Source organism: Bos javanicus, chromosome 13, assembly GCF_032452875.1.
Source record: "Bos javanicus breed banteng chromosome 13, ARS-OSU_banteng_1.0, whole genome shotgun sequence".
NCBI classification, from domain to species: domain Eukaryota; kingdom Metazoa; phylum Chordata; class Mammalia; order Artiodactyla; family Bovidae; genus Bos; species Bos javanicus.
In genome coordinates this window covers 42,672,211-42,692,416 of record NC_083880.1, presented here as the reverse complement: position 1 = coordinate 42,692,416, position 20,206 = coordinate 42,672,211, and the positions used below count along the sequence as shown (strand labels likewise).

Below are 20,206 nucleotides of genomic sequence, written 5' to 3'. Positions count from 1 at the left end.
CAGACACGACTGAGCGACTTCACTTTCACTTTTCACTTTCATGCACTGGAGAAGGAAATGGCAACCCCCTCCGGTGTTCTTGCCTGGAGAATCCCAGGGATGGGGGAGCCTTTTGGGCTGCCGTCTATGGGGTCGCACAGAGTCGGACACGACTGAAGTGACTTAGCAGCAGTTATGATATATAACCTTATTGCTATGCTACTGGATACAGTCTGTTAGCATTTGGTTGAGAATTTTTGCATCAGTGTTTATAAGGGATATTGGTCTGTAGTTTTCTTTTCTTGTGATGTGTTTGTCTGATTTTGGTATCAGGGTAATGCTAGCCACATAGAATGAGTGAGAAAGCATTTCCACCTCTGCAATTTTTAGGATGAGTTTGAGAACGATTGATGTTAGTTTATTTTTATTTGGTAGAATTCTCCAGTGAAGCCATGTGGTCCTGGGGACCAAGGCACAGAGAAGTGAAGTCACTTGCCCGGGATCATACTGCTGTTTAGTGACAGACGCAGGGTTTGAACCCAGGCATCCTGCTGCTGCTGTTAACATTACATTAGGCTGCTCCTTTTCTGTTTTGCTGATGTGGTCATAGTTACCAAATGTTTCTGTTAAGATTCTCTGAAATAAGAAAAAGCAGCTGATTCTGGGGAATTGGTAACTGGATGCAGGGCAACTCCTAGACCTCGGGAATCCTAAACAGCCAGGCCATGGGAAGGCAGGGCCCAGTCAGCTCCAAGAGGCTCAGTAGGGAAAACTCCTATAGCTTTTCTCCAGAACTTTGCCATTAAGCAACTCTTCCCCAACACCCTACACCTCCATTCAGATGTCAGTTTCCTGGGGGTAAGACCCTATTGGGACAAATGTCTGTGTTCTCTTGGGTCAGTGAGGGTAGTATTTTGGTTATCTGTTGCTGTATTACAAGCTACTCCAAAAGTTAGTACTTAGAATAGTATACTTTCTTATTATATTTCATGATTCTGTGGGGCAGGAGTCAGGTGGGCATAGTGGGAATGGCTTCACCATGCTCTGTGGTATCTGGGACATCAGCTGGGTTGGCTTGGATGGTTGGAGGGGCCAGGGGTCTCTTCCTCTTCATGTGGCCTTGCACATGATTGATGTAAGCTCCCTCATAGCAAAGGCTGTGGGGCAGAATAGTGGCCCGAGCGATTGCCAGTGCCCAAATCCCCAGTAGCTGTGAATATGTCCCTTCCGTGGCAGATGACCTCTGCAGGTGTGATGGGGTGCTAAGGTGGGGGATGATGCGGGTTGTCCCAATCTGACCACCCAAGTCCTTAAAAACAGAGAACTCTCTTTGGCTGAAGCTGTGGCAGAGAGGAAGGTCAGAGAGATTCAAAGTGGGGCAAGGACTTGGCCTGCCTTTGCTGGCTTTGAGGATGAGGAGGTGTTGCCCCAGGGGGGTGTAGTGGTTCTAAAAGCTGAGGGCAACCCCTGACTGACTGTCAGCAAGGTGGGGACCTCAGTCCTGCAGTCACATGGAACTGAGTTCTGCCAACACCTGAATAGCCTGGAAGCAGATTCTACCCCGAGCTTCAGGTGAGATCCCCAACCCCTGACCCCTTGATACTGGCTGTGAAACTCTAAGCAGAGAACCCTGCCGAGCTCACCCAGGCTACAGAACCATAAGCTAAAAAAACAAAATGGGTGTTCTGAGACACTAAATTTGTGGTAATTGGCCATGGGAGCAATTAAAAACAAATATAAGGCTCCCCTGGTGGTCCAGTGGTTGGGAAATCTGTCTGCCAATGCTGGGGACATGGGTTTGATCCCTGGTCCCAGAAGATTCCACGTTGCCACAGGGCAACTACCTTATGTGCCACAACCACTGAGCCTGCGATCTGCAACTCGAGAAGCCCTCATGTCCAAGAGCCATGCTCTGCAACAAGAGAAGCCACGCAATGAGAAGCCCACACATGGCAACTCGAGAGTAGCCTCTGCTCATTGCATCTAGAGAAAGCCCATGCATAGCAATGAGGACCCAGCATAGAGGAAAATAACTAAATATTAAAACAAACAAACACAGACAAATACAGATGCTGATATCTGGTAAAAAAGAAAAAAACTAGGGTGAAAGCAAATTCCCACAAAGTGTCTGTGGTCCCACCTGTGCTGATGCACTTGCTGCGGCCCTGCTGCCCGTCCTCAGGGGCCTCAGGGAGTGGAGGCTCCCCAAGCACCTCCTGGGGACTGGATCTGCCAGGGCCTGGAGGTTCCAGTCCTGGAGGACCACTCAGGCAGGGAGGCCTTGCACAGGTGGGCACCAGGAGTAAGGCCTGCATCACGGAGGCCGGGGTCCCAGCACCCAGGATGGGCAGGGGCTGCTGTCTCCTCCAGGGGATCCTGAGCATCCTGCCTCATATGTCCTTTCCCTCGGCTGGCCCGTCTCCCTTCCTGCCCGATGCAGAGCTTCCCTGGACAGTCCCGCCCAGGGAGACGGGCCTGGAGAATCTCAGGCAGGCTCTGTCCACCTGTCTCAGGTGGCCAGGAGGGCTGTGCCACCTCCAGGGTTCTTGCTTGGGAGGAAGAGAGGCTGTGAGCATGCCTTTCGAAAGTGCATCTCAGACCGCGAAGCTGAGGGAGACTAGTGCCTCGGGTAGGGCCCCAGGAGCTGGTCCTGGAGTGAGAATTCAAGTGCAGGCAGTTCACTGGGGAGGGGGTCCTGGGAGGCACTGTGGGCTGTGGGGTGTGAGGCTGGGGACCTGCCCCCATGGGTGGCCAGGTCTCAGACCGCATGGGAATCCCGAAGGCTATGGGGCCCCATGCATCAGCATGACCCCCAAGGGGCGAGGAACCTGGTTGAGGGCTGCTGAGTGGGGTGGTTCCCCAGCACCTCTGCCCATGGCTCCAAATCAGGCCTCTGTGCCCACACCACAGGTTGAGGGCCATGTGTGGTCGTCAGCAGGGCAGCTGGATGTTTGTTCCAGGCTCTTCCTCAGGGGCCAGTTGTACAGTAGCCCACCTTAGCCCTGATCCCTTCAGTTTATTCCAGGTTTGGGTGTTGTGGGTGGAGGGTGGGTGGTGGAGGGTCCCCCCAGAGCAGGTGGGAGTGGGAATCTGGAAGAGTTGAGCTTCCAGTGGCTTCTCTCCATTATACCCACTCCTCCCAGGTTCTGAGCACGAAGTTCCCAGAGCAGATGGAACTTCACATTTGCTCAAGGATGGACTTTCTCCATCACACCCTTAAGCCTGGGACGTGTGGTGGTCTGGGCTGTGAGAGTCAGAGTGGGGAGGAAACTGACCAGAAATTCCTGCATTTGACTCCGATAGCCCAGTGCAAGGTGGTTATTACCTTCAACCAAGGACTCCGGGGAGGGCGCGTGGTGCAGCTGAAGAAGATCGTGGACGAAGCCATAAAGGTCTGCCCATCCGTCCAGCATGTCCTGGTGGCTCACAGGACAGACAACAAGGTCCACATGGGGCATCTGGATGTTTCCCTTGAGCAGGTGAGTCTATCTTTTTTTGTATAGTTTGAGCAGAAGAGGTTGCCATTGGATTAACTGGGTCTTATCAGAGTGTAGTTCTCAATCTGGGTCCCCCAGAGGTGCCCAGTGTTCCTTTGTGTTATCTGATGGGCTTCCATCCTGGTGGGGAAGATGGAACTCAAAGTCCACAAACAGAGGGAAACACTTCACATAACGAAATGATAGGATCCATCCTTTAATCTGGCATTAACTAGGGCGGGCTAGATAAAGTGAACTCTGAGCCTGGTCTCCCAAGTCCTGCGGCTATGGGGGAGAGGAGGTCTCTGGGAGGCTGGGTGTGGGGCAAAGTCTCTATCCTAGATGGGCCATCTGGTCCTCTCCCTCACAGGAGATGGCCAAGGAGGAGCCGGTATGTGCCCCGGAGAGCATGGGCAGTGAGGATATACTCTTCCTCCTGTACACCTCGGGGAGCACCGGGAAGCCCAAGGGGCTCGTCCACACCCAGGCGGGTTACCTGCTCTATGCTGCCCTGACGCACCGGGTAAGGCACAACCCTGGGGTGATCTGGGGGAGGGGCCAAGGGAGGCTGGACTGGGGGGCCACAACTGCTGCTGTGTTCAAGAGCAGGGCCAGGAGTGCTGGCATCAGCGTGGTTGGAGGGGTGGGCTTATGGGGCAGTGTCTGTGCCTGTCAGAAGGGCCTGGGTCCCGCACGCATGTCTCCTGCTTGTCCTCAGCCCATCACATGTGTGCTGAGCCTTTGTGGGGCTTGCCATGCTGCTGGCACAGCTGCTTTCCGGCACTGGATGCCCTGGACACTCCAGCTTTCCTGGGCCCTTCTCCCATATGACTGCATTGGTGTAAGGATGAGTACATTGCTATTATTTTTTAAAATGCTTTCTTCTGTTTAAGAGATCTTTTGGATCTGATTTTAAAAGAAAGTAAAACATTTTCATGGGCCTCTAAAGTACTGTGGCCTCTAGGCTCTGCTTACTGGGGCCTCAATTTAAAAGGAAAAAATTTTTTTAAAGATTTGCTTTTATGAGGAAACTTAAATTTAGTCCATGGAGATTGCATCCAGAGGGCCGTCCTTTAAGGATTATGAAGCAAATTATCTGAAACAGCTTTATTCCAGTAAATGCATTTAAAAATCAGTACTCATTTAAATATGAGTGGGTTGGTGGGGGGTTCTGGTTACTGTGCATCCCTGGTTGCCTTGGGGAGGAGCTGACCCTTTCAAGGGGTCAGGGACGAGCTCTCAGGATACTATCTGTGGACCTGACTTTCTCTGGCCAGAGGCAGAACTCAGCCCCTATCAGCGTGAGCAGCAGTGGAGCAGACTGGCCAGGTGACCCGGAAGCCCAGGTCTATCCAAGCAAGGCTTGGACACTGAGAGCACCCACAGTCTGGCTGAGGTCCAGGGCCCTGTCCCTTCAGTCACTGGGGGGCTTGGGGGAGTGCTATGCTGATCAGCCAGGTCAGTCACTTGGAGGCGGACCTCATGGATGAGTGTGGACTAGGAGCCAGTGCTGGAAGGCAGAGATGCGGCCTGTGAGTGCTGGCCACTCGTGGGCAGCTCTGAGGTTGTGGAAGTGAGGCAGAACAATAGATATGGCTAGAACCAGGCCAGGCAGATGAGGTATTACGTTTGACACTATCCATGTTAAAGCCCCTGTTGTCTGGCTGCTGGGTGACCGTGATTATCACGGAGCCGTTCTTGTCTGAAAGTCCCTTGCTCAGCTCTGGGGAGCGTGTTGCAAAGACTGAAACGTTGGGTAAGTCAGAACACTTTGGAAAATGCAACTACTGAGACTGAACACTAAGAAGTCGAAGAATGGGTCAAAGTGTTTCCCTATTTCCCTAATGCTAACGAAATTAGCACTAGGGGTTCCCTGGTGGCTCAGATCGGAGAAGGCAATGGCACCCCACTCCAGTACTCTTGCCTGGAAAATCCCATGGATGGAGGAGCCTGGTAGGCTGTGGTCCATGGGGTCCCGAAGAGTCGGACACGACTTCACTTTCACTTTTCACTTTCATGCATTGGAGAAGGAAATGGCAACCCATTCCAGTGTTCTTGCCTGGAGAATCCCAGAGATGGGGGAGCCTGGTGGGCTGTCGTCTATGGGGTCACATAGAGTTGGACACGACTGAAGTGACTTAGCAGTAGCAGGTGGCTCAGATGGAAAAGAATCTGAACGTGGGAGACCTGGGTTCAATTCCTGGGAAGATCCCCCTGGAGAGGGGAATGGTAACCCACTCCATTATTCTTGCCTGGAGAATTCCATGGACAGAGGAGTGTGGTGGGGTCTATGGGGTCACAAAGAATCGGATACAACTGAGCATGAACACGACTAATACACACACAGCATTAGGGAAGCTGTCAATGTGGTGAAATAGTCTTCATTTGTTTTCAAGCGTTACTAGGGCACTGTCTGCATGAGCAGAAGCAATGGGGATGCAAGGGCGGGACCATCTTTTGAATTTCTCTTCAGTTCAGTGAGGGCATTTTAAAGCATTAGGAATAGAAACTTTCAGCCTTTTGTATGTAAGCGTGTGTCTGTGAGTGTGCACATATGTGTGTGTCCGTGCATGTGCTGAAGGTGTTAGGACTGTTGGTTTCTTCAGGGAAAGGGAAGTTGAGTCTGCAAGGGTGGCGGGGATGTGAGCAGGCTTCAGGGATGTGAGTGGTGGTGTCGGGGTGCCTTGCTGGTCCCGGGCACCTGCTGTCCTTCCAAGAACGGCAAGGAGACAGAACACCAGTCTCTTGAAAGACGTGGCATGGTGGGTATGCATTGTATTAAAACCCTCTCAGTCTCAGGATGCTGTGGGCTTTGGGGTGTGGGTGTCCTGCTTCACTGGTGGAGCAGGAGTGCTGTTTCCTTGAGATTCAGCCTCTGCTCACAGCTCCGCAGGGTCCTGGCCAACTTGGGACCGCTGTGCTGTCTGGGAACTGCTGGGGGACCTCAGGGTGTGTCTGTGGCAGCAGGAGATGGGACTGCTCATCCAAAGGTTAAAAACCACCTTTACTGCAAAAGAGAACACAGACACAGGGACTTCTCTGGCGGTCCAGCAGTTCAGACTCCATGCTCCCAATGCAAGGGGTCCAGATTCAATCCCTGGTCAGGGAACGAGATCCTGTATGCCACAGCTAAAGATCCTGCAGTGAAGACTAAAGATCCTGCTTGCCACAACTAACACCTGGCCCAGCTAAATAAAACAAAAACACAGATACAGAAAACCGTCAAAATGAAATGTGTGATTTCACAAATGATTGCTCAACAAACCCACTTCAGTCAAAAACCGGAATACCTCCGCCTGACATGGAAGCCCCTTCCTGGCCCACCTGATCAGAGTCCCCCATTGCCCCTCGACATGCATCCTGGGTTTTATAGTGTCCCTGCCCTGGTTTCCTAGTTTTGTCACCCTAACGTGCATCCCTAGATACTGTAGCTTACTGTTGCCCACTGATTGTTGTTCAGTCACTCAGCTGTGTCCAACTTTGTGACCCCACGGACTGCAGCATGCCAGGCTCCCCGTCCTTCACTGTCTCCCGCACACTGGTAGTTGCGGGTAAGCCATGTTTACAGGTGGATTTTCCTCCATCCCTTCACTGCCTTAAACATTGTCCATCGTAGCGCCCGGCCCTGTGTCGCTCTTTCCCTTTGTCTCCTACAAACAGGCAGGTGGACCTGCAGACTGAGTCAGGCTCAGGTTTGACCCTTTGGCAAGAATAAGGAGATGGCCATATCTCAGGTTCTTAAAAGCTGATGATGCTTGATATGTTTCTCGGTCAATTTGGCTTTTGTTTTTTTGCCCTTTTTAAAAGATTTTTAAAAATTATGGTGTAACTTAATACAGAAGAAAATGGCAACCCACTCCAGTAATCTTGATTGGGAAATCCCATGGACAAAGGAGCCTGGTGGGCTACAGTCCATGGGGTCGCAAAAGTCAGATATGACTTAGCGACTAAACCACTAAAGGCAGAGGTGCCCTTATCTTAGACACAGGACTGGATGGAGTTCGCCTGTGGGTACACATGTGGCTCCCACCTGTGTTAGGACACAGGCTTCTCCGGCTCCCCCAAGGCCCTGACTTCTGCCCCCCAACCCCACCTCAGGACCAGTGCTGGGTGGCTCCTGGCACATGGGTGGGCTTTGTGCTGGGCTCCTGGAGTGTCCTCTCTGGAGTCTGGCTCTCTCTGCTGTCCCCAGTGGCCGGATCCTCGCCGTGGCTGCTCTGCCACAGCTGGGCTCGGTGACAGGACACGCCCAGTGACGTGCAGGAACTGCTGCCAAGCTCCTGATAGCCCCTCCCCTGTCTCTGCAGCTTGTGTTTGACTACCGGCCAGGTGACGTCTTCGGCTGCGTGGCTGATATCGGCTGGATCACGGGACACAGCTATGTGGTGTACGGGCCCCTCTGCAATGGAGCGACCAGTGTCCTTTTTGAGAGCACTCCGGTTTACCCTGATGCGGGTGCGGGCTGCAGGAGGGGCCGGAAGAAGGAGCAGAGGTTTGGGGGGGTGTGGGGCGAGTGGTGGAGAGTCCCGATGACAAAGCTGCCGGGCCAGGCCAGGTGTGCAGAGGGGTCACACGAGCAGTGGAGAGGGTCTGACCTCTGAAGGCTTCAAGAGACCACCCACCCTAACGTCCCTCTCACCTCTGCGGCCACCTGACTGGATCCTGCCCTTCCTCGAAGCCCAGGCCAGTGGCCAGCCTCCTGGGTCCCCTGCTGCCTGTCCTTCGGGCCACTCGGGCAGTGTGACCTGGAGCCGCTGCCATGGAGTGGCATTCCTTTGAGGACCCCCGTCTTGCTCTCCTGGCATCTCCCTCCCTCATGCCACCGCGTCCTCCAGCATCTGTTCAAATGTGACTGGATGTTGGAAGTTGTACCGAGGCTGTCGCCCAGGCAGTCCACGGCAATGATAGCTCTGTGCCCAGAACTTTGGTCCCTTGCCTGGGTCCTCTCCAGCCTCCTGCAGAGGCCAGCTGAGCTCCTGGAAGACATGCAGGGGGCCTGGCTAGGGATGGGAGGCACGTCTCAGGTGGCCTCAGTGAGTTGGGGGTGATAGGGCCCGTGCGTCCTGTGTGTCACTGCTGCTCCAGGGAGCACTGGTCACCTCTGGAGGCTGTGTATGTCCTCCTGGATGTGGGTTCTGCATTGGTGCTATTTCACCGTAACATCCCTTTGACTGCTTCCTTGCTGTGTCATGTGGGTCAGGACGTGGGCTGGCAGGCCCAGGGCCAGGCGATGGCTCCAGTCCCCCATGTGGGGTGTGCGGAGGTGGCGCACGGGGAGCCCCTCCCCTTCCAGCAGTGGTACAGAGTGGGTTTCGTGGACACTGCAGGTGTTTGCATACATCCAGCACATGGTAACGTGGGTCACCTCTGAGTGAGGCTCACGGAGGTGACATGACCTGGGGCCTCTCATAGGTCGGTACTGGGAGACGGTGCAGAGGCTGAAGATCAATCAGTTCTATGGCGCCCCGACAGCCTACCGGCTGCTGCTGAAGTTCGAGGACTCCTGGGTGAAGAAGTATGACCGCTCTTCTCTGCGGACCCTGGGCTCAGGTGAGCGGCTGCAGGCGCATGTGTGTTGGAGCTGCGCAGGCCTCTGGATGCTTCATCATGATGGCCGTGTCTGCGCTGAGTCCACTTGATGTGGCCACAGCCAGTAGAAAGCAGATGTCCTCCCTGGAAGCCCTTTCCTGGAGCCCACAGCCATGGAGGGACTGGAGCTCAGCATTGCGACCTTGTCTGTGCTCCATCTTCATTATGAAAACTCAGCAGTGTGGGAAGGTCAGGCCGGCCTGGTTCCCCGCGGCTGCCCGGGATTTTACCCGCTCTGTTCCTAGCACTGGCATCCGTGCCGTTCTGCCCTTGGGTGCGTTTCTCCAGGCAGGGACAGTGTTTCGAGATTAGAGGTTACCTTCGCTTGTATGGTAATTTGGATCCATGTCGCCAGGTCACGTGAGGGTGTTTTGGAAAGGTGACCTAGGTGACCTTGAGTTGAGGTGGTCCTGGGAGGGGGAAGGTTTCAGGCCTGTTCTCCCGTAGGGGATTTAGTTGCTAAGGAAGCAGTATCAGGTAATGAGGGAGATGTTGTTTGAGGGTCTGTGTGTCTCCCAGGCCTGGCAGACTCCTGTGGGCCTCACTCTCTAAAGCCTGTGACCAGAGCCACTCTCTTGGACCAGGAGTGTGCCGAAACCCCCTGCCCCAGGGAGCCCTCACAGGCTAGCCGGGCCTCTAACAGGGGGCAGCTCAGCTGCATAACCAGTGCCAATAGCAGAGGCTTGTGTGGTATTCTGAGACCAGGGTATTGTCGAGGAAAATAGTCAGTAACCAGTGTATAATAAGAATTGTTGTTTAGTCACTCAGTCGTGTCCGACTCTTTGCGAGCGACTAATAAGAATAGAAGAGAGTTTTATTCAAGCCAAGCTGAGGAGGCTAGATCTGAGGAGCTGCTCCAGAGAAGTATGTTGTTGTTGCTAAGTCGCTTCAGTCATGTCCGACTCTGTGCGACCCCATAGACAGCAACCCACCAGGCTCCCCCGTCCCTGGGATTCTCCAGGCAAGAACACTGGAGTGGGTTGCCATTTCCTTCTCCAATGCATGAAAGTAAAAAGTGAAAGTGAAGTCGCTCAGTCGTGTCTGACTCTTAGCGACTCCATGGACTGCAGCCTACCAGGCTCCTCCATCCATGGGATTTTCCAGGCAAGAGTACTGGAGTGGGGTGCCATTGCTTTCTTTGCCAGAGAAGTATGGTTTTTAGCAATTCTATGTCTTATCAGAACAAAGTACATCAAACAAGTCAGGGATACATGCCTTCAAGGTTCTGAAGAAGCCTATCAGCACGTACACAGAGTCAATACAGCTGTGGCCCTGGGAGAAGAGTCTTATCATCAAAGGAGTCCCAGCGTCGGCATCCCAGGCAGGAGGCATTTATCTCTATCTCCTAAATTTCTGGTCAGTGATGCCCTTTCCCCTTTTCTTTAATGACTAAAGGAGATTACAGGGTCTGTTTGACAGGCCACAGACGGGCTGTCGTCAGCCTAAGTCCAAGTTAAATGGAATGTGAGCCAGAACGACTTTCCTGCACCTCGACATGTGGCCGCACTGGCAGAGGGGTGACCAGCAAGGCGGCTCCTGCGCTGGGTCCGCTCCGTGCTTTGGCCGGTGCTGGTCCATCAGGAAAGTGCCATGATTCACTTTGCCATTCTCTGCTCCATGGACCGTTTTTAGCTCCAGGCTGCAGGAACATCCTTGTCCATGTTTCCTTCTGGGGCTGGGCACTGGGAGTGGCCTTCTCATCACAGAATGAGTGTGTGTGGCTTTACTGGATTCTGCCAGCAGCAGGCCCCTAAAGCAGTTGCAGCAGGAGTGTCACTTCTAAACAGGAAGAGAGGGATTTCCCTAGTGGTCCTGTAGTTAGGACTCTGAGCTTCCACTGCAGGGGCATGGGTTCGGTCCCCTGTTGGGATGACCATAAACAAACAGGAAGAGAAATGCCTGCATCGCTCCTAAGCTGCACTCAGGTGGTGTATGTGCTGGTGTTTCCTCCACACTCTTGCCAGCCTCTTGGTTTTTGACCCTCTGATGGTGAAAATATCTCACTGTCATTTGTATTCTTCAGTGGCCATAAATAGGATGATCTCGCTGCTTTCTCAAGTCTCCTGTGTGCCTTTCAGGACAACTAACAGAGCTGTTTTCCTCATGAAATTCGCTCCTTTGGTTTCAGCCCTGTTGAGTCTCTTAACACTTCTGTCTTGTGCGGTTGCAGTGGGAGAGCCGATCAACCACGAGGCCTGGGAATGGCTGCACAGGGTGGTGGGGGACAGCCGGTGCACGCTGGTAGACACCTGGTGGCAGACAGGTGAGCCTGTCCGTGGGGGGAGGCTCAGCCCCATGGGCGCCTGGCGTTTGGGGAGAGGAGCTTGGGGTTGCTGCTGCTCTGCAGCTCTGACACCTGAGTGTGAAGGCTTCCCTGAGCCTCCTTTCCTCGTCTGTAAGGTGGGGTCTGGGTGGGCGTGGAGGGGGCGACACAGGAGCCCACGAGGGTCCTGTCCATGGCAGCCCACCTCCTGAACCCGGCACAACCCAGCCTGGGGCCTGCTGTTTAAGGGACCTTGAGTCTAGGATTAGATGCCAGTGGGAAAAGAAGTTTTATTTGCATTGTTTTGCTTTGATTTGCCCCTCTCTTCTGGGGTGTCTGACTTATCAGAATTTGGGGGCCAAGAGACCCCCACTGAAGTGGCTGAAGTCTCATCCTTCAAGAAGCCAGAAGGAGATGTTCCTGGTGGTGCAGGCCTCGTGGTTCAGAAAGGCCCTGGGTGTTCCCTGCAGCGGAGCCCCGGCGTGCCTTCCCCTGCAGGCTGATGGATCCAGAGAAATGACCAGGGGCAGAACCCAGGCTGCTCTTCTCCACTCTGGGGTCCTTGCCCTGAGCACTTCTTTCCCTCTGTCCTCCTTTCCACTGCCCCCCTGTCCCCATGACACGGGCTGGGGACCTCAGCTCCTGGGGCTGCCCCAGGTGCGTGTGTTTCCACAGTGGAGGCACTGGCACTCCAGCCTGGTTTCTCCTCAGACAGAGGTCCTTTTGTCACTGGGGCCATTTCCTCGCCCCGGATGGCAGGTCCTCACCTCCCTCTCTGGAGTGCACCCTTGTGTGCAGTGCAGACGCAGTGCCCATGTGATCTGGACACACGTGTCAGTAGCCCCAGGCCCACCGGCGTTTCTTCTCACCCCCTGCAGAAACGGGGGGCATCTGCATCTCTCCACGGCCCTCAGAGGAGGGGGCAGAGATCCTGCCCTGCATGGCGATGAGGCCCCTGTTTGGCATTGTTCCCGTTCTCATGGATGAGAAGGTGAATCACCCCGTCCATGCGCCCTGCCCAACCCCACTGCTTGTCCTGCCTCCCTGGCCCCCGCTGCCCTCTCCCCCTCACAAGGCACCCATGCAGGGTCTCCTCTTAGAGGGGAAAGCTCCTCTGGGGTGCCTGTCCTGTTCTGCGTTGGGCCCAGCAGTTTGGAGAACAGGAGATGGTGACTCCTTCTGTCTCCTGGGTGTGCAGGGAAATGTCCTGGAGGGCGGAGACGTGTCGGGGGCTCTGTGCCTGTCCCAGGCCTGGCCGGGCATGGCCCGGACCATCTACGGAGACCACCAGCGATTCCTGGACGCCTACTTCGAGACCTACCCTGGTGAGCCTTTCCCTGCTGCTAGACAGTCTCAGAACTGTTTCCGAGGGGCCGGAGGTTATGTGAACTGTCCCTGTTTTCCCTCCCTCTGAGCTGGAAGTGGCCCCGCTCAGGGTCCTCCTGGAGGCTCAGGCTGTAGGCTCCCAGGAGAAGCACAAGGACGCTACCCTGGCAATGACGGTGGTGGCCCCAGGCCTTCCCTGTCTCCCTGTTGTCCTCCTGACTTGTGTAGTGTGGTTGGGCGGAAGTTTGCAAACACGTGTGCCGGTGGCAACTGATGCCCAGCAGTGGCAAGACGGTCAGAGACACTAATGGGGAAGCTGGAATGGGCTCCTTGCAGCTCCTGCTTCCAGGTTCAGCCTCCAGCCGTCTGGCAGCCGTTCTGCCCTTTACTGGCACCAGCGGGGCAGCACCTGGGGGGTGTCTCCCTGTGGGAGTCTGCTGGGAGGGTTTTGGCACTTCTTCCTGTCCCTCGTGGAATGACGGGACCCCTACCGGTCCTGGCTGGGAGCTGGGGCCGACTCCCGCGCTGTGGTGCAGGCTACTACTTCACAGGAGACGGGGCTTACAGAACAGAGGAGGGCTACTACGAGATCACTGGGCGCATGGACGACGTTATCAACATCAGCGGCCACCGGCTGGGGACCGCGGAGATCGAGGACGCCATGGTGAGCACGGCCGCCGCTGGTCTGGGGGCTGAGTCTGAGTCAGTGCCTCACCTCTGCGTGTTTTGTCCTGCCCAGGCTGACCACCCCGCGGTGCCCGAGACCGCTGTCATTGGCTACCCGCATGACATCAAGGGAGAAGGTGCGTCCTCCACCCTCCGACCCTGGGGGCGGGGCCTCTAGGAGGCGCGGACTCGTGGGCGGGGCCAGGGCTTTCTCTGGGGTCAGGCTGCTAGCTCACCCCTCCTTCAAGCTGGGGTTTGGGGGAGGGGGCCGAACAGCACGAATGGTAGAAAAAAGTCCGGATTCTGCAGCACCGCAGCTCCGCTGTCTGAGGGGACACTCACTTGTGGCGAGCAGCCCTGACCTGTCGGCCCAGCCGAGCTCAGGGAGCTTCCTCCCGGTCCACAGGCCCCCCTGGCCGCCTTGCTAGGGATATGTGTGCAAGTGCCCCTCGCTGCCCGCATGTGGAAGGCCCAGACTCTCTGGGGGAGTCTGACCTGGGTTCCCCTGCACAGCGGTGGGCCAGGGAAGCGCAGAGCCCGTGACAGGACTGATCCTCACTGACACACTTTGTTTCAAAGCCTGCGGGTTTCTAAGTGGTGGGTCTGGGAAGGGGCAGGCTCATCTGAGTGCTGTAATGCCAGGTGGGCAGTGGCGACACTGGCCTGGCCTGACCAACTCTCCGTGTAGCTCTTCAGGACAGACGGAGCTCTCTGCCTGGAGCAGCCCAGGCACACTTCCTCTTGGGGTCCCAGCATCTCCAGCCTCCTGGCCATGTCTGCATGCTGCTCTTCTATGAGTTACTCACTGTCTCTAAGCCAACCTTTAGGACAACTGAACACTTATTAAGTGCTTTAAAAAAGCGTTTTCAGTTACCATTGAAGGACACACCCGTGAGGCAGTGTGAACACCAGTTCACACCTTGTGAACTGGCTGAGACTCAAGGTGGAGGGTGTCAGGGGTTGAAGGGATGAGACAGAACAAGTCCTCGTGTGTGTGTCTCAGGGCCCTTGGGCCGTGCCACGTTCCACCAGCCTCCTTTGCCTCCTAGTGGCTCTGGGTGTTGCCTGCCAGGCTTTGGGAGAGAATTTGTGTATCGGCTATGGTTATGTGCATTTTCCTGATTTCTAACACATTTGAGCATTTGTCCCCTTGTAAAACATGAACAACAAAAACTGTGGATGTGTATTTTCCCCCACTCTCTCTGCACTTGACCTGATGGAGGGAGCTCCCCAGGTCTCGTGTGATTAGGACACAGACCTAGGGAGTGACCTAAGTCCCTGCCCTATGGGCTCATGTGCTGGAGGGGACCGGGGAGAAGAGAGAGGCAGCTGGATCGATTCAGTGGGGTTCGTGGGCATCTCGATCAGGGGTGGGCTCGGGGCAGGCATAGGCAGGCCAGCGAGCAATATGGAGGCTGCATGTGAAGGGAGCTGCGGTGGGAGGGGGCAGTGCAGGTTAGACTGTCCAAAGTGACGCTGGGACAGTGACCACTCACACAGAAATGGAGTTGGGTCCGTATGTAACATCGTAGTTAAGGAGACTTCCGGGAGCCCTGATCCTCGCTGGAGTACTGAAAACAAAAGCTGGTGTTTATGCTAAACTACTGGTTGCAATGACAACCCACTCCAGTACTCTTGCCTGGAAAATCCCATGAACAGAGGAGCCTGGTAGGCTACAGTCCATGGGGTCGCTAGGAGTCAGACACGACTGAGCAACTTCACTTTCACTTTTCACTTTCCTGCATTGGAGAAGGAAATGGCAACCCACTCCAGTGTTCTTGCCTGGAGAATCCCAGGGACGGGGGAGCCTGGTGGGCTGCCGTCTATGGGGTCGCACAGGGTTGGACAGGACTGAAGCGACTTAGCAGCAGTAGCAGCAGCAGCGCAGCTCAACAGAGCTTCCTGCCGAGCAAGCCATTCATCTGTGTTGTCCGCACAGTGGCTCCCAGCTGCATTTTATACTGAATTTGTGTTTAAATAGCTACGGGTCTGGTGCCCACAGGCTGGACACAGGTCCACAGACAAGTGCCCAGGGAGTGATTCCACGCCCAATGCATATGGTGGAAAGTGAGTCTCTGACAGCCCATGTCACGGCTGTGTCACAGGCGTAAGGATAGAGGTGAGTCACAGCTCCAGGGTCTCTCCACACATGTCCGCCACTCCGGGGCACTCAGAGGAGCCGCTGGAGTCACTTCCACCTTGAATGAAAATGGAAATGCACCTTCAGGGAGGCAGCTGTAGGGACCAGTGGCCATGGGCGCACGGGCCTCTGATCTAAAACCTCTTTGGACTTAACGGCGATTGTGTGAAACACGCTGCCCCGGAAGGTGGTTCGTGGTCTGAACCTCTGCTCTCCTTCCAGCTGCCTTCGCCTTCGTTGTGTTGAAAGATGATGTGGGTGATGTGGACGTGGTGGTGAAGGAGCTCCGGTCAGTGGTGGCCGACAAGATCGCCAAGTACGCAGTGCCCGATCAGGTCCTGGTGAGTGGACGCCCCCCAGGGGCCACTGGGCTGCTGCTTTTCAGCCTCCTTTCTGCTTGCTACCATTGAGAGGGTGGCAGCAGGAGGTGGGTGAGGGGGTGGCTGCTGCATCCTCAGAGTGGGGGAGGAGATACAGTATCACCGTGGACAGCGCCCGGGCACTTAGGCCTGGCTGGGCTGCAGAGGGTCAGGCATTGTAAATAGAGGGGCCTCGGTCCGGACCAGATGTCCCTGGGCTGGTGGGGAGATGCCACCAGAGTCTGCCTGGGAGCCTTTGCTGGGGTGGGTTTTTGGGGAGGACTGGGCCATCTTCTCAGCCCCGCTGGCTTTTCAATCCTTTCAATACCAGCCCACGGCCTTCTTTAGCTGGGAGTTAGGCCTCCGAGGCAGGAGGGCCCAGCCTCACTTGGTGCCATATGAGTCACACTGTGGGCCTGGTGACCAGAGCTTCACCTCGACTCCCTGTCGATGAACAAGTTTCTTTCTAAGGACCGGCCACTGTTATAGGCCCTTCATGTATTGCCCTTCATGTATTGCCTTGACATTGAATGCCTGTGGTTGGATAATGTCAAATGCTAAATTTCAAACACTGAGCAAGATGACATTTTCCTCTCAAGCAGCTCCTACATCTTATGTTAGAAAAGCCAATTATGGTCCCAGCCAGGGGAGGAGACAAGGTGCCCCTCGAACACCTGGTTCTACTGTCACCCGAGAGCCCTCCCAGCTTAACTGGCGGGAGGAATGGGTGTCGGCAGTGAGGTCCACCAGGTATGGGTAGAGCCTCCACGGTAAAGATTCAGCTAACCCCCTGGCAGTGGATGGTTTCAGCTTTAGGTCCAGATGGAGGAGAACAAGGGCTTCCCAGGTAGAGCTAGTGATAAAGAACCCACGTGCCAATGCAGGAGATGTAACAGATGCGGGTTCGATTCCTGAGTTGGGAAGATCCCCTGGAGGAGGGCACAGCAACCCACTCCAGTATTCTTGCCTGGAGCATCCCATGGACAGAGGAGCCTGGCGGGCTGTAGTCCATGGGGTCGCAAAGAGTCAAACACGACTAAAGTGACTTAGGATGCACACTTGGAGAATAAAACCGGAGGCCACAGCCCCGCCACTCTCTGTATGGGGGGGCTGAACCTCAGCCATTCCTATTGGGTCCTCAGGAAGGGGTGTCTTCCTCCAGGACACCCTCATCTCAGTACAGCTGGACACTGGCTGGGAGTCTGAGCACCACCTAAAGGCTAATGCTGCACCTTCCCTGCCAGGTAGTGAAGCGTCTTCCAAAAACTCGGTCTGGAAAAGTCATGCGGAGGCTCCTGAGGAAGATTGTCATGGGCCGAGCTCAGGACCTGGGGGACACCACCACCCTGGAGGACCCTGGCGTCATCACAGAGATCCTGAGTGCCTACCAGGAGTACAAAGACAAGCGGGGAGGTGCCAAGTGATGGCTCTGCTGAGACCAGGTCCCTAACGCGTGCTCCTAGAGCACAGCTCCCGAGTCGGCTTGTTCCTAGACACCCCAGCAGAACCCAGGCTGCCCTCCTCGCGAAGCCTGAAGTCCCCGCCTCCCCTCCTGGGGACCCACGACAGGTCCTCACCCAGGGCGAGCTTCCTCCCGCTTGTCCCGAATCTGGTTTCCTGGTGAAAAGTCCATTCCCCTGTCCCCTTGACAGCACAGGAAGGTGGAGCCCCTGTGTCTGCTCAGGTGGACTGGGAGCAAACAGCAGTCATGTTTCCTCCAGATGTTTCTAGAAACAAAAGGTGAAGATTTTATTTTTATACTTTTATATTTTAGAAGAAACATGGTGCCCACACACGTGCAGTGTATGCTGTACTTGTACACACTCTTCTTAACAGTTATGAAAAGCTCCTTTTTTGCCTCCGCTCGTGGGGAAGTGTGGCGGGCTGGAGGGTGCACTTTGGGTTACTGTTTGGCTTGTTGGAAATTTAAGTTGGAAATGTTTGTGCCTCTGTCTTAACACAGCTATCTTGAAACCTCTCAAGCCCACAGCATCTATTTTTGGTGTGTTTCCACTTCTCTTGGTTTGTGTGTGATGAAACCTAGCTGCTAGAAGCACCTGTGGGGATGAGTTCTGGTCGTGTGTATGTGTGCAGGCTGTGGTCTGGGATGATTACCCTCCCCTGGCCTGGGACCCTCTTAGCTGCCAGTTGGTGTGCTCCACTCTTGGGGCTCTTCAGGGAAGCTGGGGACTCACTAATGCAACTGAAACTGGGTCCCTGCAAACCGCCCTACCTCCCTGCTCTGAGCCAGTCTTTCCCTTTGCCAATGTGCCTTGAGTCCTCTGGACTTAACAAAATGATGTGGACCGCTAGGTTGCAAAGGGTCTATTTATAGCCAAGTACATGAGGGCCCACTTGTGGATCAAGGGGAGGATGGCCTGCTGAGCTGGGTCCCGGAGAACAGGGAGGGCTGCCCCCACCCGGCCCTGTGCCCCACAGTGGGCGGTGCCCTGCAGGTGTACAGGTGTTCACAGGGCATTGGGTTGCTTAACACCTGCTGTGGCCATGCTGGGTGGCCAGGTGAGGATGGGTGGCCTCGGCTATAGCACATGGCTCTAACAAAACCACACACCTGCATCTGTGGTGTTTCACTGGACTTGGTTCATTATAGTCAGGGCACTACTTAGGAAATGACTTCGCTATAAACTGGGACAGTGACCAGGGCCTCAAAATGATCTGCAGGGCCGTTCAAATAAAGCTTTATTTTGTTCATTCTCTTCTTTTTGTGGTGATGTTTTCTGATTAAAAAAATAAACTGTTATTCTTGGTTGCTGAATATAATCCTTGGAACAAAACTGGAAGAGACCCATTCACTCAAAAAAGAAAACTTAAAAAATTCACTGTCTTCCTGGAGGAAGTACAACTCCAGGAACCTCACCTATCTTAGGCTGTTATCTGGCTAACTTGATGTGTCTCTAGACCACGGTGCTGGCCAATCACTAGTTACACATGTCTAGTTAGATATGTTAAAAAAAAAAAACAACTAAAAATGTAGTTTCTTGGTGGCACCAGCCAATAATGCTCAGGTGCCATGTGGCTGGGAGCTACCAGGCTGGATGACACAAATCCCTTGTCAGCTGTGGGGGCTGATCTAGAGCACAGAGCTAGAGGGGGCAGAAGCCCACCCAGGCAGCGCCCCCCACCCCACCCCGCCCTCTGCTGCCCAGAGATGGACAAGAGTTGTTTCCTTCGGTGGATGAGAGGCAGGCTTCAGAGAAAGACACATCGAATGGGTGCCCTGAGAGGTGGGAATGAGAAATGCTTCTCAGAGCTGGAGCCCGGTGGCCCAGGGACAGTGTCCCTCCGGAGCCCCCGGGCGTGGGGAGGAGGCTGGGAGGATGCTGAATTTATGAAGGCGGCTCACCAGGGAAAGACCAGGATCTACCTCTGGCTGCCTGGGAAGTCCCAGCCACAGCAGTCTGGCCCCAGGCAGGGCAGTGGGAGAGGGTTACAGGCCAACTTTTAACAAGTCCAGTTGCCCAGCGTCCCCTTCTGGTAAAGCCACCCTGATTTTGGTCTCCTGGGGGCTTGTGACCATCATTCCCAGGGAAACCACGTACAAGCCTCTGTGTCCTTATCTTTTGAAGTAAAAGGCTGATTCGAGTTAATGATTGGGAAATGTGAAGATGTAGAAGCAAAGAATAGCTCTTGGGCTGTGACAGCAGAACTGAACTCTCAGTTCCTTGAAAGATATGGATAAACGTCTGACACACATTCCTAAGTTGTTTTTACAGGCAGTAGATCCCTTCTGCATGAAAACTGCTGATCCCAAGAACACAGACCCTAGACTGGTTGAAACCAGAAGGCTGATACTTGAAACTCCACCTTGATGCCAACCAACCTAACTCCATGAGCTGATCCTGCCCTGCCCTCTAAACACTATAACACCTCCGTACTCCCTCCAGGGGGGGTCACCTGGTCTTGAAGGCATTAGCCTACTCTGCCCCCCTTTGCCTGGCAAAGCAATAAAGCTACTCTTTCCTATTTCACCCAAAACGCAGTCTCCGAGTTTCTACTTGGCTCTGGGAAATAGGCCAAGTTTCGGCAACACTGGCATCACAGTCTTTGGCTGTGTGATGCATCTGGCCTCTAAGAGAACTTGGAGAGAGCTCCAGCAGAGCCTGCCTGGGACGGAGTGCGGCACACTGTCCTGCCTAACTCAGCCCCAGGCTTTGCTCCCTGCATTACCTGTCAAGACTGACGAAGACCCGACTTGGAGCCACCAACAGCAGAGAGCAGAGCGGAGATGGATGACTGATGGTGTGGAAGCAGAGCAGGGACCAGAAGGGACAGAAAGACCACTGTGCTGTGACGGCATGGCACATCCCGAGGTGACACAGGCACACCAGGACACATATGCTGGTCCCGGGTCACCCACAGTGGCTGCACTTGCGGAGCAGGAGTGGTA

At 54.7% G+C, this 20,206-nt stretch overlaps 1 protein-coding gene across 3 annotated transcripts in view; it reads left to right on the top strand.

The window, feature by feature from the left end:
• The window catches only part of ACSS1 (acyl-CoA synthetase short chain family member 1), a 44,982-nt gene extending 26,472 nt beyond the window's left edge, over positions 1-18,510 (top strand). The window contains exons 4-14 of one of the 3 annotated variants that reach the window (XM_061436430.1): positions 3,283-3,458; positions 3,826-3,978; positions 7,763-7,910; positions 8,868-9,005; positions 11,215-11,307; positions 12,186-12,298; positions 12,506-12,632; positions 13,170-13,297; positions 13,373-13,436; positions 15,662-15,780; positions 17,043-18,510. In XM_061436430.1, coding sequence (XP_061292414.1) covers positions 3,283-3,458; positions 3,826-3,978; positions 7,763-7,910; positions 8,868-9,005; positions 11,215-11,307; positions 12,186-12,298; positions 12,506-12,632; positions 13,170-13,297; positions 13,373-13,436; positions 15,662-15,780; positions 17,043-17,222 — 1,439 coding nt within the window. In that variant the 3' untranslated portion in view covers positions 17,223-18,510. Of the gene's footprint in view, positions 1-3,282; positions 3,459-3,825; positions 3,979-7,762; positions 7,911-8,867; positions 9,006-11,214; positions 11,308-12,185; positions 12,299-12,505; positions 12,633-13,140; positions 13,298-13,372; positions 13,437-15,661; positions 15,781-17,042 lie in introns of those variants that run through there. The other 2 variants (XM_061436431.1, XM_061436432.1) reach the window with 2 other exon arrangements.
• The last annotated feature ends 1,696 nt before the right edge of the window (positions 18,511-20,206 follow it).